The sequence below is a fragment of the Camponotus vicinus genome, unplaced genomic scaffold (assembly GCF_025532165.1).
Source record: "Camponotus vicinus isolate PSW18456_S1 unplaced genomic scaffold, iyCamVici1.0 SCAF_9, whole genome shotgun sequence".
NCBI classification, from domain to species: Eukaryota; Metazoa; Arthropoda; class Insecta; order Hymenoptera; family Formicidae; genus Camponotus; species Camponotus vicinus.
Genome location: NW_028141981.1, coordinates 9,558,083 through 9,573,386, shown reverse-complemented (window position 1 = coordinate 9,573,386; position 15,304 = coordinate 9,558,083). Strand labels below are relative to the sequence as shown.

At 39.0% G+C, this 15,304-nt stretch overlaps 3 protein-coding genes across 11 annotated transcripts in view; 2 read left to right on the top strand and 1 right to left on the bottom strand.

Annotated features, from left to right (window-relative positions):
* The first annotated feature begins 1,425 nt into the window (after positions 1-1,425).
* Positions 1,426-9,967, top strand: LOC145977462 (uncharacterized). Of its 7 annotated transcripts, none has more exons than XM_083109483.1 (8): positions 1,426-1,764; positions 2,584-2,913; positions 3,115-4,255; positions 4,481-4,974; positions 5,122-5,378; positions 5,522-5,905; positions 6,665-7,036; positions 7,262-9,967. In XM_083109483.1, exons 3-8 carry the CDS (start codon positions 3,136-3,138, stop codon positions 7,704-7,706), a joined length of 3,072 nt encoding a protein of 1,023 aa, XP_082965609.1. In that variant the 5' UTR covers positions 1,426-1,764; positions 2,584-2,913; positions 3,115-3,135; the 3' UTR covers positions 7,707-9,967. The 7 variants fall into 7 exon arrangements, with proteins under 7 accessions (XP_082965609.1, XP_082965610.1, XP_082965614.1 ...); XM_083109484.1 differs by having other exon boundaries at positions 2,554-2,913; XM_083109488.1 differs by lacking the exon at positions 2,584-2,913 and having other exon boundaries at positions 6,719-7,036.
* Positions 7,884-12,120, bottom strand: Fitm (acyl-coenzyme A diphosphatase Fitm). Its single transcript, XM_083109489.1, has 2 exons — positions 11,324-12,120; positions 7,884-11,213 (listed from the first exon to the last, which is right to left on the bottom strand). Exon 2 carries the CDS (start codon positions 11,152-11,154, stop codon positions 9,973-9,975), a length of 1,182 nt encoding a protein of 393 aa, XP_082965615.1. The 5' UTR covers positions 11,155-11,213; positions 11,324-12,120; the 3' UTR covers positions 7,884-9,972.
* LOC145977465 (proteolipid protein 2) overlaps positions 11,656-15,304 on the top strand; it is a 9,128-nt gene continuing 5,479 nt past the window's right edge. Inside the window, exon 1 of one of the 3 annotated variants that reach the window (XM_083109492.1) lies at positions 11,656-12,128. The gene's annotated coding sequence lies outside the window, so the exon portion shown is untranslated. Of the gene's footprint in view, positions 12,129-12,420; positions 12,561-14,778; positions 15,009-15,304 lie in introns of those variants that run through there. The other 2 variants (XM_083109494.1, XM_083109493.1) reach the window with 2 other exon arrangements.

Genomic DNA, 15,304 nt, shown 5'->3' with positions numbered 1-15,304 from the left:
TTTCGATCGCATTTCGGCAGCAAACACGGCTGAGTCATATCTCGAGACAAATCTTCATAAGTCCCGATCTACAATAGACAATGTAACCATACATTCTTCAGAAGAATGGCTGTGATTGGTCAATGACATCTAGTAAACTACCCCGGCTCGGATCAAAGTAGAGACCTATAATCAGAGATGCGCCAATGACTCCCCACCACGATTTCTATCCGCCATCTTGTACCCTATGACGTCATTGGGCCTGTTCTTTTTAGCTGCACTACTGCACTAGCTGCTTTTTAGCTGCACTACTGCAATTAGTTAGAGTGAAAGAAAGTATGTTTGTCTCTTTCTAACTTATTGCACTAGTGCAGCAGTGCAGCTAAAAAGAACAGACCCAATGACATCACATGTGGGCTGCGTTCCAAAATTCACTGCCAGTACTGAAAATCTATAGTTTACGTGACGTACACTATAGATTTTCAGTACTGGCAGTGAATTTTGGAACACAGCCGTGCTTGTTCCTAGCAAAACAATGTTTCTCAATTTAAAAAAAATTTATGTAAGCTAATTGAGATTATTATGTTATGAACTTATAATATTACATAATACATGAAAAAACAAGATCTTACTCAGATTTAACACAAGCAACAATTAGCATGACGTCAATAAACATCATCAGTAATGGCCATCACACATGAAATTCCATAAGCACGTAAGACGTAAACGTAAGGAAATCGACCAATCACGGTCAAGTATTAGCCCCTCCAAGAGGTCAAAACTCGACCGCGATTGGTCGATTTCCTTACGCTTATGTCTTACGTGCTTATGGAATTTCATATGCGAAAGCCTTAAGGTGAAAGCACATAAAATTGCAGGAGCACATAACCATAAGCATAAGAAAATTGATTGGTTCATTTTCTTATGCGTATATTTGTGGACCAATCAATTTCTTTATGCTTATGGTTATGCGCCTATGGAATTTTATGTGCTTTCACCTTTAGGGCTCGTTCCCACTGAGCGCGTCACGCGTCGCGTCAACCAGCGTGAGCCAATCAAAACATCCCATTGTAATAACATGTTTTCCGTGTCATTAATGACGTCATGGGGTTACAAGATGGCGGAAAAACCACGTGATTTTACAGTGACCAATCAAAAACTGTTCGCCATTGGCGCATCTCTGATTATAGGTCTCTAGGATCAAAGGTCCATATTCTGAATCCTCTTTTAACGATAAAAGTGCCTCTAAAAGTGGCTTATAAGCCTTTTGATTGGCTATAAGCCACTTTTAGAAGCACTTTTATCGATAAAAGAGGATTCAGAATATGGACCAAAGAATCGAACCCGACCATTCGAAAACGCCATGAATTACACCATATTCCTACCGTCCTGCGCATGCGCGAGAAGAAGCATCTCTTCACAACACATGTATCCATCTAGCACCGGTTAGTTCCACGGCCGAGAAATTCGGACGTCCGAAGATCCCGCAACCTCCTCGGCGCTTCTTCGGCGTTTGTACTTTGTTCTCTTCGGTAATCTTCGGCGATCGACAACGACAGATCCTCCTGCGACAGGGAGAGGGATCGCGCACGACGGGTCTGATAATTGGACGGGTGTAGCCCGCCGTACGCCGCCCCCCAGGAAACGATTAAGCGCCCGGGGCCCGGACACGGGTCTCGCACTGCGGGTGCGAACGTTAGTTCTGCGGGTGACGCCGGCCGCCTTGGAGAGCCTCGGAGTCTCGAAATCTCCTAAGGCCCCCCAGGCATAGTACGCGCGACCAAGGTAAGAAGCCCACGATGACAATCTCAGCACGGACAGGATACCGAGATGCAATCTGTGTCGTAAAAAGAGGGGAAAAAAAACCGTCACTATTCCCATCTCGCAGTTTCGATCGCAGTATTAATGACGTCGTCGTCATCATCGTCGTTGCGTTGTCTGCTTAACCTCTCACGTACTCTCTGAAAATAATACCTATGTTGTGATTATCGTTTCAGTCACGAATAACGAGAAAGAGGAATTGTCTGGATACAAATGCGCCAGTTTTTCATATTTTATAGCTTTCCATAAACAAAAATAATTTACAGTAAATAATATCGAGTTTTAAATTGATGTAATGAATTTTTCTTTTTTGTTGATTATTAATTAAATATTATTACTGCAATCGTTACTGTTGAGATTCTATTGTCATTTTATAGCAATCATGTGCACAATGTTTTTTTATACTTTATCAGCAATTAATGTTCATGAAAATGTTATTGCACATGGCAAAGTTTAATTCTGATTAAAAGTATACAAAAAATATTAAAATATAATTATAAATATTATATATTAATTATGTATTATATATTAATATATATATATTTAATTATATATTAATATAAAGAGTTTATATTGTATTTTTTTTTAAAAAGCAACGAAATATTTACGATTTATAATCTACAATATTTATATGAATTATATTTTGCCAAAGACAAATACATAATTAGAATGACACTACTGGGACGTACTATCATTGCACTTAAAGCTTTCTTTATATATATATTCTCTCTTTGTTCTTCAAATTGTTCCTAGTCCTTTCCTATTCTTTTTCTTTCTCCATAGGCCCAAAAGACATTCTTTCAGGTTGAAAAAAAGTTCGTTCGCTATAGTTTCTAGTGCAGTACAAAAACGTGATTTATCGGTACTTTCTTAGTTTGTGTTGTGTTCAAGTTGAAAGTTTAAATCGACACTAAAAAGTTCCGCGCAAGAAAACCTGACAAAAAAACAGTATGTATCGTATATGTGACAAAGTTTATAAGTAATAAAGTAAAAAAGTTTTCGATAAAAGAAAAGTTGTCAAAAGTTGTGACATAAAAAGTATGTTCGACACGATATGGATCGCGCGCGTTGTGCCATCAAGAGCGAATACTTCACAGGCTCTGATCGACACAGGTAAGCCCTGCGATGCTATTGATGCAGATTTTTCAGTGCTACACATTCGGTCGGTGAAACGTCTAAAAAAAAAGACAATTAACTTACCAAGTAAGAGAGAATTTTGTGAATGGGTTACATTTAAAGATTTAATCAAGACATTCCTGTTCCCGTTTGTCTAAAGTTGTTTGCCGCCTTTTAATAAACTCCATTATTTTACAGGTTGAAATAGTTGCAACAACTATGTCCGACTCTGGCACAGAGAGCACTTCCTCGGAAGGATACGACGGAGGTAGGAATCGACTTACTATCACAGATGAGGTAACATCGTCGCGCTATTCGCATCATTCTTCGGGATCCGAGCGACGAAAGTCTGCGGCAAGTTCTATTACATCCGGGGGAAAGTCACCTCCTGGATCGCCTTTATCAGGCGCAGAATCTAAATCGCCGAGATCTACTCCGATGTCGCCGAAATCGCAGCGATCCGGGATAATGTCCCCTAGTGAAGATGATTCTCCAAGATTACGTAGTTTATCAAAATCTCCACCGCCAATGTCACCGTCACCCTTATCGCCAACATATCTCCATCCCGCATCGCCGACATATCGTCAATTCGAGTCGCCAAAGTCTCATCACTCGGGAAACAACTCTATCGAGTCACCTCGATCGGACCGTAGCTCATCCCGATCTCCCATACAGGACAACGGATCGTGTCTTTCTCCTCCGAACGATTCCAAATCTATGCGCTTCGAAGATGCCGAATCGAAAGCGTCTGATTTCGAAGTGGATACACAAAGGTCCGCTGATAATTCGTTAAAGTCATATTCATACAAAAATAGCGAATCCAGACAAAGTTCACCAAAATCGCCTAGATCAGGTGCCAGTTCTGTGAAATCCTTGATATCAGCGAGGAGTTCACCAAAGTCATTTAAATCCAGTCCAGCGTCTCCTATGGATGATCAAGAATCGGATAAACATTCGCTGGCACATTCAGGTCCTCGTTCTCCCGAAGAAGAAGATGAAGAGAAGAACGGTTCATTTAACGAATTAGACGGCGAGCAAATCTCGGATGGGGATATCGAGGATGAACCAGAGCCAATGTCTAAATCTAAATCTACACCTATTACTCATGGCGAAGATTTATCGGATGTGTCGGATCTCGAAAGCATGGATGGTCCTGAGGAATCTACTGAACAGAACATAGAAATAGATAAGCTTCAAGAACAGGATGTAAAAAAAGAAAATGTTAACAATGAAGAAAACATAGAAAAAGAAGATAAAACTGCTCCAGTTGGTTTGACAGAGGAAAGTGAACAACTAGATTTTGAAGCCGACGGTCAATGGAAAGACGAACGTGATGAAGGTAAATACATTATAAGAGTTTAAAGAGTTTATATCAAATTTATTGTTATTTTTCTTTTTAATTTCAAAATTACACACACTTGAACATTATATTAATTATTACAAACAATTATGTTAAGTATTATTATTATATTAATTATATTAATTTGCGAAATATTGTTATATTAAAGAAATATCACATTATGTATCATCAAAATTACAATCACTGAAATTGATAAAATTATAGGTGAAACTGAAACATCAGGTACAAAAGAAATTAAAGAGAATACGGAAAAAGATAGAGACAAAGATAAAGACAAGGACAAGGCAAAGCTAAAGGAATCCAATGAAATGAATGATAAGGAAGAAGGAGAGGAGGGAGAAAAAGAGGAATCTGAATTGGAGGAAGGAGAGCTTAGCGATGGAGATGATGCACGACCGGAAGAGACTGAACCGAGACCCGTGTGTCGTTTCTATAATCGGGGACAGTGCACGTGGGGTGTTAGTTGTAGATTTTTGCATCCAGGAGTGACGGATAAAGGTAACTACACTATGTTCGATATGGTGAGGCCTATGGCATATCCGCCGCACGCCGCCACGCCACACGAATATAGACCGCACATCGACAGACCGAATATTCGACCATTACCTGGTGGTTATGGTGCTCCTGCACATACACCTAAAGTGGAAGAAACTCCAACTGAATCTGCCTGGGAACGTGGTCTGCGTCATGCTAAGGAAGTAAGCTATTATTATTATAAAATAAAATTATTGTACAAAATATTGCACGTATTCTTTGTTGATAGAATTAGTAATTTTATAAACAATGACAGTAATGTCTTAAGAGCAAGTTTCTTAAAGAAAATTTTATTCTTTCCAATTAACTAGATGATGCGTAAAGCGAATAAACGCAAGGAATCGGACATGGATTTTGAAGAGAAGAAAATGAATTTGAGTTTAGGACAAGATGAGCTGGATAGAGAAGCAGGATATTACGTGAGAGCGGCTAGTCCCGAGCCGCCGGTTGAAAGGTGGCCACAACGCGAAGTACCACGGTCTAGAGTACCATCTAGACCTACGCCAGACAGATATGCCGACGAGCCTGAGGGATATTATCCTCCAACTGTATCATCCGATTATTATAGGTGAGACAAACAGAAATGATATTATTAATTGTATGACTACAAGTTCTAAGAGAAAAAAATTATTTTAAAATTTATTATATCATACAATAATTATTATTACTCTATCGGACTTGTCCATTTTCATCTTTATTTTTATTTATCAGGAGAGTGCATTATAAAGATTCTCGCGAATATCGAGAGCGTGTCGATTATCATGCGATTCCACGCGGCGCTACCTCAGTTTCTCCTCCACCGCACACTCGCGACCGAGAAAGGGAACGAGATCGTGAGCGCGACAGAGAGCGAGATTATTACGAGAAGTATGAGAAGAAACATAAACGGCCATCACGAGAGGTTATTGTAGAACGTATTCCGCCGACGAAACCTTGGCGGGAAGAGGAACCACCCCCTGTCGAAAGAGGCAGAGGCGACGAATGGGCGGATCCGTGGATGCGACGCAAGTCTCCGAGCGCTGTGCGTCGCAATACGTCATCGCGCCGATCTCGCCGGCAATCATACTCTTCGGGCTCTTCTTATTCTTCAACAAGGTATTATTCGTTGATTGCGATTGATTGTTCGTGCCTAATATTGAAGAAACAAGAAAGAGCACCTTAAAACTGTCAAAAAAAGTTATTTGTTAAAGAGAAAGATAACTTATTGAAAATAATATATTCCATAATAATATTCTTTTTATGAAGAAATTGTAGAAATGATAGAGAAAGGGAGAAGAAGATTGTAAATTATAAATATTACTCGATAATTGCATATACATATTTTTTGTTCAATTATTTATTATAAATGCACGTGTGTGCACGCGCGTATTATATTTTTCATACAGGGTATAACAAAAAAATGGTTTAAACATTTGCAAATTTATAATATTCATTAAACTGAAAAATACTGAATTAAAGATTACAGATAAAAATTCAAAAATCAATATTTTTCGAGTAAATTGGCATTTTCTAATTCGATAGTGTAAATTATTAATTATATCTATTCATGTCTATCTATCAGTTAAAGTATGAAAGAATTATCATATTTAAATTCAATATAATAAGAGATAAATTAAAATAATAATATGACAAAATAATTCCATATAATAATTTCTTATTAATTTAATAACTTTTTATTTTTGTATTGTAATAGATGCGAGGAAAATGATAATTTGCATAAAAATTTGCATAAAAATTTGCATGAAAATTGCAGTAGAAATATTGATTTACAGACTATAAGTTCAAAAGTCTTTGAATCGTTTTTTTGGAATATCCTGTGTATGAGAAAAATGTATAAGAATATAATCTTTTTAGTTCTAGCCGTAGCTCGAGTCGTTCTACCTACAGTTCTTACGACTCCTTATCCAGGTCCCGTTCACCATCAATTCCCGCTAGAACCCGTTCCGCTGGCAAAAGCAAAACTGTTATTACTTCACCACCTTCCAATCCTCCAGCTGCACCTCAACGAGGTGCCATGCTAATGAATCCCCCTGCTCCATCTCCTCGCCCACCCAAAGGGTCTATTTCTCCTACAACGGGTACTCTGCATCGACGGGCTGGATTGAATCCACCTGCTCCGAGTCCAGTCTCTTCTCATCAGCGTCATCATGATAAAGCTAGAGAGCAAAAAGCCGCTATAGCTGCGGCTGCTGTGGCCAAAATCATTAAAAGTCGCTCAAGATCTAGGTGAGCAAATTAATTTTTAATTTACAAATTTAGCATAATTGAATATTTTGAAATATCATTATAAAAAATCACTATGAAAAAATCATTATGAATTATCATTATGAAAAAATTTAATTTAATGACACGACTACAAATTAGCATTACGATTGGTTCGATTAATTAACTTATTTTTATAATGTGTGCCTTTTTTCTTAATTTCTATCGCAACTATTATGCATCGTGAAGACAAAGAAAAAGAAAGGAGAGAAAAGCACATTCTAAATCGTTTCGCAGTAGTTCTGGATCGGAGAGCAGCGGAAGCAGCAGCGATTCGAGCGAATCGAGTTACTCATCATCCTCCAGCGAGGCACGTAGAAGGAAAGGTTCGACACCACCGATAACACGTAAAGATTCCAAAGGCATCGATGCATTGAAGTTGAGCGGCACGAAGCAACAAATTAAACTTACATTGAAACCTGCGAGCAACACACCAGCAGCAAAAAAGATTGATCGCAGTGCGCTTATGGCAGGTAAAAAACGTGCTCTCGAATCGCCGCCAATCGACAGCAAGGCGCAAGTAGCCGCGGCAGCGGCCAAGGCCGCCAAGAAGGTGAGCTCGCGTCGCGAGGAGTTATTGAAGCAACTGAAAGCAGTAGAAGATGCGATCGCGCGTAAAAGATCAAAGGTTTAAAGATCGATCGATGAATCTTCAGACAAATACGTATGTACTACGTTTTCTAGACACATTGTGTAATTAGCATCACTGTCATCGTCATCGCAGAATAACGAGATATGCAAAGTGTGTTAGATTGTGATAATATATACAAGCAAAAGCATGTTCTCATTTTTACAAAATACAGAATCGAACTTCACTATATTCATATTTTATTTCTTCACTAGAATTCCTTTTTTGTTCTATTCTTTTCTTAAATAAACATATAAATAGCACTGTACAGTCTCGCCCCTACTTTTGTTTTAACAATGCTAAGCGATTATTTTTGTGTAAAATTTAAAACAAAAGATAAGAAATGCATACCATAAAATATTTTGATTTTTAATGCACATGTAATGCACACACATGCGCGCGCTCACGCACACACGCACACGCACATGCATAATTTATTATAAATTTATTAAATATATCAATTAATTTTAAATTACATTATATATATAGATTATATATATACATTTATATATATAGTCGTGAAGAGTTTGTACAATTATGACAAATCAGTTTTGAAAAGGCACATTGATAATATGAAGCGACTTTAAAGTTCTAAGAAATCGATTTTTGCCTCAATTATAAAAATCGATCAACTTTTTCTTTTTCTATTCCGTGAACGGATGAGCTTTGCATCTTATTTGATGCCAAAAGTCTACTTTATAAAATATCCACTACTCTCATTTCTGTTCTTATTCGCGGTCAATTCTTGTGAACAGTTTCTGTGCGTTGTGCGTAGCGATTATAAAGTTACACAGCCGAGCAACGATCTGATAATCGAGCGATGTATAAATTGTCATGTCTGTATAAATATTTATTCTACATTTCACCTTTTGTTCCAACTATAAAAATGTAATATTAAAACTGTCAAGTGGTTATCGAAAGTTTTCATGTTGCCAAATGTGAGAATTATTTTACAATTGTAAACTCATATGAAAGATCTGTAATGAATGTTACAAGAGGCTATCATATTGAATATAGAAAGTGCTAATAAATTAACTTTCTATGAAACAAACATTTATTAATAGAAACATATATTCGGAGAAACATAGTACTATAATTTTTCATTAATGAGCATAAGCTTTGAGTACAATGCAACAAAGAATAAATTTGGCGTAAAAAAATAGCATTTTTGTTTCATTATTACGAGAGATTTTTTTTGAGAAAAAAACTAACGAGATTATGTAGATATAATCCAGAATATGTAAAGATAATATAAATATATTTTCTTTTAATAAAATTAGAGAAACATCAATAAGAATTCGATGTGACTAATGACCTGCGATATTAACGGAAAAATACGAATCCAAAAATAACAGAGAATATACTGTCTGTGCTCTCTCTATCTCTCATTTATAAATACAACGATTGTGACTATGTGAAAAGAAGGAAGATTTCATAATGGAAGTCATATATTTTGTACTTTTCTTCCGTATATATATATATATATAGTATAACGTATAAACTATGCCGAGAAGCCTGTTAAATTAAGAAACAAACTGTGCTTTGTTAACAACAGACTTTATTAAATATAAGTTACAAAACAAAATCCCGAAGAGAATATTATCGAAAATACCGATTCTCTCTCTTTGATTCTAAACAAATTAATTCTAAATAAATTAACATGTCTTTTTCTTTAACAATCCGTATAAAGACGCCGATAAAATAGACGCATATTCCCCTATATTACTCTGTAATTATAAACACTGTATAACTTAAAAACACCTAATATAAATAAGTCTCGTTTAGATGAAGTTGATTGACTCACATTTCATCATTGAGAATTCTTAATATATGTGCAAGTTTTGTCTTATGAAATCTAAGATTTAATTAAATTATGTGCATTATATGCATAGAAAAACAAAGCAAGGTACATATGTATTTATCAAAATTTTTTAGATGAAATTTTACATCTGATCTTTGTATTTAAACTTTAAAAAGGTGTTCAAACATTCAGATACTTATTAAAGTACGTATACATCGTATTTGTATATTTGTATGTTTTTTTTATCAATGTAATTTCAATTGTTCAAGTAGGGACAAAATAGGAATTTTACGCGAATTATATAATATATAATTATTAACGCATTATAAATGTCAGAAATAAGTTAATATTATAAGTTAATAATATCCAAATTGTTTCAAATGTTTAATTCTTGCATAAAAGTTGCCCTGGAACACTGGATTGTCATTGAAGTAAAGAATTCCTCTAAACATAAGTGAAGAACATTTTCTTTTACACTCTCGGCGTAGACACATCGAGATCCGATTGTCTGTTTGTTAGATTCGACTCCACGGTTTCTTGCATCGTTCTGAGCGGTATTCCCATGAACTTTGGTTGATTGTTGTCGTTCAAAGTGCTACGTCTCACCCTGTTGCTGAGATCTGGATTCGTCTTTACCTCATTATACTTGAAGAGACCATCGCCGGGAGCTGGTAAGCCGATCTTTGGTAGCTTGTACCACCACTTATACGTGACGTACCACGTCATAATCGCGGCCACGCTGGCGAGGAATTTCTCGATCATGATGTGATAGTAGAGCGTCGTCGACACCAGCATAATGTCCCACAGTAGCTGTTGTAACGTCATCGCCACGAAGAGGCCGCGCAAATACGGCGTGAGCGCTTGATGCGCCTTCTTCAGGAATTCGAGATCGTTATCGGAGAGATTTCGCAGCGGACCGCGGCTCGTCTCGGTCGGCGTGGATCGTGTGTGTTCCTCGCGCATTACCAGGTCCTTGATGCCCTCCCATCCTACCAGGGAAGAGCCTTCCTCGGCGAGGATCAAACTAGAATAAACTAAGATGAACGCGTGGCCGGATATGTCGAGACCGCTCCAGAATTTACCCGCCTGCAGGCATCTTATCTTCGATTGCATCTGAATGTCGCGGGAATTCAGACATCTGCCGTAATTATTTTCGATGTAGTAGAACAGCCTCGTCCAGAAAAACCAGGCGAAGGTAGCGAAGGCGACACGGGCCAGATGTTTGAGCAGGATCGGTCTGCGACCGCAGCCCAGCGTGTGCGCCGTCAGGGCGACCCAGGGTATGATTACAGACAGCAACCAGCCCCAGCCCCATTTGACGAAGTACCGATTCAGAGCGTTGTCGGACCTAGAGAAGTAAGTACGTGGCATCGTGATGAAGTCTGCGATCAGCGAGATTGTGAATATCATGCCGCAGTAGATGGCCACCTTGAGCCGGGTGTCGAATAGCAGCGACTTCTTGCACACATGCAGCAGCATGGTGATGAGGATGAGGCCGATGGAGCTCGGCGCCGCAGTTGGCCGGGTGCCACCGCGATCTTCCTGCTGAGTGAAACTCGGCCGAAAGTTCATTCGGCTCGAACGTAGACCACTGCCAATGATCCCGGAGTTCCCGGACGACGTGTGGATGCTGCGTCGCTTGCCCGTTGCCATCTCGCTTTTTTTTGAATTCCAAATTCTAGGTTATCGACGCACAAGATCCCCGATGTTGCCTATGGACATCGCACTAGGTTAATCTTTTAGGTTAGGCGCATCACTTGTTCTAGGAGGAACAAGTGCTGGAAGATGGCCAATCTGGCGCTGCTTATTCCTCAAATCTCACTCGAGTCGCCTCAACTTGCCGGACTCGAGGTGAAGGTGAAATCTGCCTCGTCATCCACTATTTGACTTACGCCCCTCTTCTTTACTTCACATTACTATGCGTGCCATGGATGGCCTTTGCCCCCAAGTGCCTAGGTTCTCTTCATGTATAAGCTGTAAATGACTATGACCAGAATGACTATTTCATGTTGTCATACGCGATCGATCGAATCGATAAAGCTACCGACCGTTGAACTGTCAAACGTACCAACCGCGCGCGCGCGCGCGAGCTTCTAAAGCTCGCCGCCAGATGGCGCGCGAAGTCGCGCAACATGGCTACCGCGAGAGGCCGATTGATTAGTCCACGATGGTCGGCAGTTTCGAAAGGCGGCCAATGGGTTTCGGTCAGTTTCATCAGGCACGTTCGTAGTAAGACGTCGGGAGACGCGCGCAAACTTCACTCCGTTCAGCGAGTAACATCGACGCGGGCGCGATTCTCGTTTTCTCGCGCCTCAAGGACGAGAGCGAGGAGCTCGACTAGTGTGGGAGAGAGAGAGAGAAAGAGAGAGAGAGAGAGAGAGAGAGAGAAAAGGGAACGCGTGACACGCCGGGACGCGGAGTGAAGGCTCGAGAGCGATCGCGTGCATAGATCGGCCGAGTTTTACGACGCTTCGTTGGGTCAGCTCACTAGCCGAGCGTTGCTGGACGAGAGGACGCCGAAAAGAGAGAAAAAAGTGACAGCGGCGATTCCCGGAAGGAGGTGGAGCGATCGAGGACGAGGCGCGGAGCAAGAGTGCAGTAACAGGTGGAACGATAATAACAATACGGTAAGTTGATTCTCGCGGCCGCCTTCGCGTCGTCGAAGCGTGCCACCGAGCTACCTGGGGGATTATTCTTGTAGTGTGTGTGTCTGTGTGTGTATATGTGAGGACACACGCACACACATGCGAATTGTGCGTTTTTCAGCCTTGGCTCTCCCAGCTGACGTCCGTTCGCATGACTCGACTCTAAACGAGTTGACACGACCTCCTTGACGCGACGTGCACCTAGTCGATAACCGTGTTAATTCGACGTGTACGTCGCTCGTCCCGTCTTCCTCTCTCACCTTGTGCGTGAGAAACAACGCGGGGCGTAGCTTCGTGGACTTCGCGCGAGCTTGAATGAGCGGAACTCTTTCGCGATCTCTCTCGTGTGTTTCGACGTAGCTGTTTAAAAAAAAAGAAAACTCGGCCGGAGAACAATTCGATAAACATTCTTGCGTAAGTGTGTTTTGCGCGTATCGGTCTATTGTTGCATAGATGAGAATTGCGCTTAGGTTGCTTATATCGTAATTTTGTCATTAGGTTGATTAGAAGCAATTAAGCATAGTGACTAATACAACGTGAATATATTATTATAAAATTCTAGATTCATCCGGAAGATGACTATTATTATACTATTATTTTCTAAAATACTTTTTCATACGGCTTAACGCGGGATTGATCCATAAACCAGCTGTAATTATTAATAAGCGAACGCCGTGGAAACGACCAAATTCGTGCAAATCGATGACACTTTGCGCAACACACGATATGGCGTCTCGTTTATCAAGCGTCCTTCCTTTTCCACACAGCAAATCCCTGTTAAATTTGACATTTCCCGTATCTTCTTGGTGAGACAGCGATATGCGCGCGCGAATCTCGACGTTCCTCCACCCACGCGCGTTTAGCAAACGCATGCATTCCTCTTCCGCGATGTCCACTCGCATGCAATCGCCCATATTTTCCTTCAATCGGAATAAACGATGCGACTCTTCCGTTTAGCATCGCGAATATCGTTGCGCGGCTTTAATTTATACCTCGAATCGCGTGATCTAGAATCGCAAACTAGTATTTTCCATTAGGATTTAATTCATACGTATATATTTCACAGTAATTTCTAAAGTCGCAAACAAATATTTTTCATTAGAATTCAACTCGATACAGATATGTTTCATGGTAATTTTATATTATCTCGGAGATAACATTGTATATCCATGCGATATCCAGTATTGAAACATTCGCCAGTGAAAAGAATAATGGCTCGCATCAATGTATAAATATAATGAATCATAATGAGATATGATTCACATCAATAATACATTATAATTAGAAATGAATTTTCTAAGGAGATTAATGTATTTCATCATGCATCAAATATGGCGATATTATGATAAAGATTTAACTTTTCAGGATACTTATCGTATTTAACAAAAACTTTAAAAATTCGATTTACTAATTTTGAACTTGTCAAACTACTCAGGTGTACGAATTCTCTTTTTTTTACGCGTGAATTTTCGGTCAGAAAATTTATCATTACACAGAAAAAAAATAAGTGTCAAATCAAAACATATACTTAAACTAACGCGTTCATTGTTTCGTATATACGCAACAATTTATAATCTTCTTAGAAGAATTTAATAATTTTAAATTTCAACAATATTACAGTCTTATTTTAATATTGTAATTGTCACCTCAAGAATATATAATTATTTAATTCTACCTTAAGAAAATTATAATCTTTGATTTAAAAATGTTATTTTCTATCTAACATTGTTTCTTTTCCATTCAAGAAAATTAAATCTTAAATCATAAGAATTTTTCTTAAATCATAGATATTTTTCTTGATTGAACTATATAAAATGGCTTCATTCAAGTAAGTATTATTCAAGCAATTATATTTTTCTTTAATTAACGCAATATAATTTCACTTCAAGATTTCCATGTTAAAACTAAATATATTTTCAAAACAAGAATGTCCTTTTTTTCTGTGTAGTGTGAAAAGGAAAGATTTTAAATTATAAATAATAATAAGATAATGTATGTATTGGATGAGATGCTTATATATGTAATATGAGTAATAACACGCACACACATACACGACATGCAATCATTTAAACGACGCAATACTCACATTATACTAAGGTTACATTCCGAAACGTCATCTCTGAAGAAAATTTTCCTCGATGATCGTTTCGAAAATCCTTCGAGCATTCCCGACTGATTTCGAGTCGACCATTCGAGTAAAATTTTCCTCGAGGACGTTTTGATACGTAACCTAAATAAGAAGAATATTTTCACTCATCCCGTCGAGTAGGTGGATTTAATGACCACGTGTTACGGCCGCGCCTTGTGAACTGTCACTATCTATTTCCAGTCGGGATGATCTCACGCCATGAGATTAAGTAATTCTCTCCTGTAGCGTGCGCTTCGACTGACATAATACCGCGGTCTGTAACCCGAGCGTCTCTTCCGAGATCTCAACCGAGGTGCCTTGCGATCAAGGATAGTTTTGCTCCTGTCACTCGGTCCACGCGAGGACCTCCGCGTCCTCAAATCGCGGATTTCGAACGAAAAAAAAAATGAAGCGTAATATCGCCACGTTTTATATTCTCTCTTCGTCGCGACGATAATTTTCGGAAATAATTTCGATGGAATCTCGCAAACTGGGAGTTTCGGGGAACCAGACGCACGCGCATCGATCATCCGTCGTTATCGTCGACGCAACCGCGTTTACGCCTTTCATGCTTGCACGATAGCTCCCGTAATCGATAACTCTCATAATCCGCGCGGCGTTTTCATTTTCGCGTCCTTCGGTGTCAATCGCGGTGCATATCTCCGGCACGGTGTCCTCTCGCAGGACATTAATTGAACATTAATCGCGGCAATTGTGACAAATCACTTATTCAGGTATAGAGCATGCGTGCTGGTGTTCGTGTATGTATAGGTCAATCGATCACGGTTACAGAGTACATGCTGAGAAATTTGAACAGTGAGCAATTATAATGATGCAAATCATAATTTTATGAGAATTATACAAATTTTTAATGTCACATAATCTGGCATGAAAGGAAAATGTGAGGTTTAATGGAAAATGATCTCGGTGAATTATTACGTTAAAGAGATTGGGATGTGTCGTGCCATAGCACGTATAATACTCCGATCGATTTTTACTCCGGTTATAAAGATCACGAGTTATCTTCCTC

What these genes read in the sequence shown, in the direction of transcription:
- LOC145977462 (XM_083109480.1), top strand. Translation starts at nt 3,136, where the DNA reads ATGTCCGACTCTGGCACAGAGAGCACTTCCTCGGAAGGATACGACGGA. An exon ending in GTCTGCGTCATGCTAAGGAA is followed by an intron (nt 4,975 to 5,121) that starts GTAAGCTATTAT and finishes CCAATTAACTAG; the next exon opens with ATGATGCGTAAAGCGAATAA. An exon ending in GTATCATCCGATTATTATAG is followed by an intron (nt 5,379 to 5,521) that starts GTGAGACAAACA and finishes TTTATTTATCAG; the next exon opens with GAGAGTGCATTATAAAGATT.
- Fitm (XM_083109489.1), bottom strand. Translation starts at nt 11,154, where the DNA reads ATGGCAACGGGCAAGCGACGCAGCATCCACACGTCGTCCGGGAACTCC.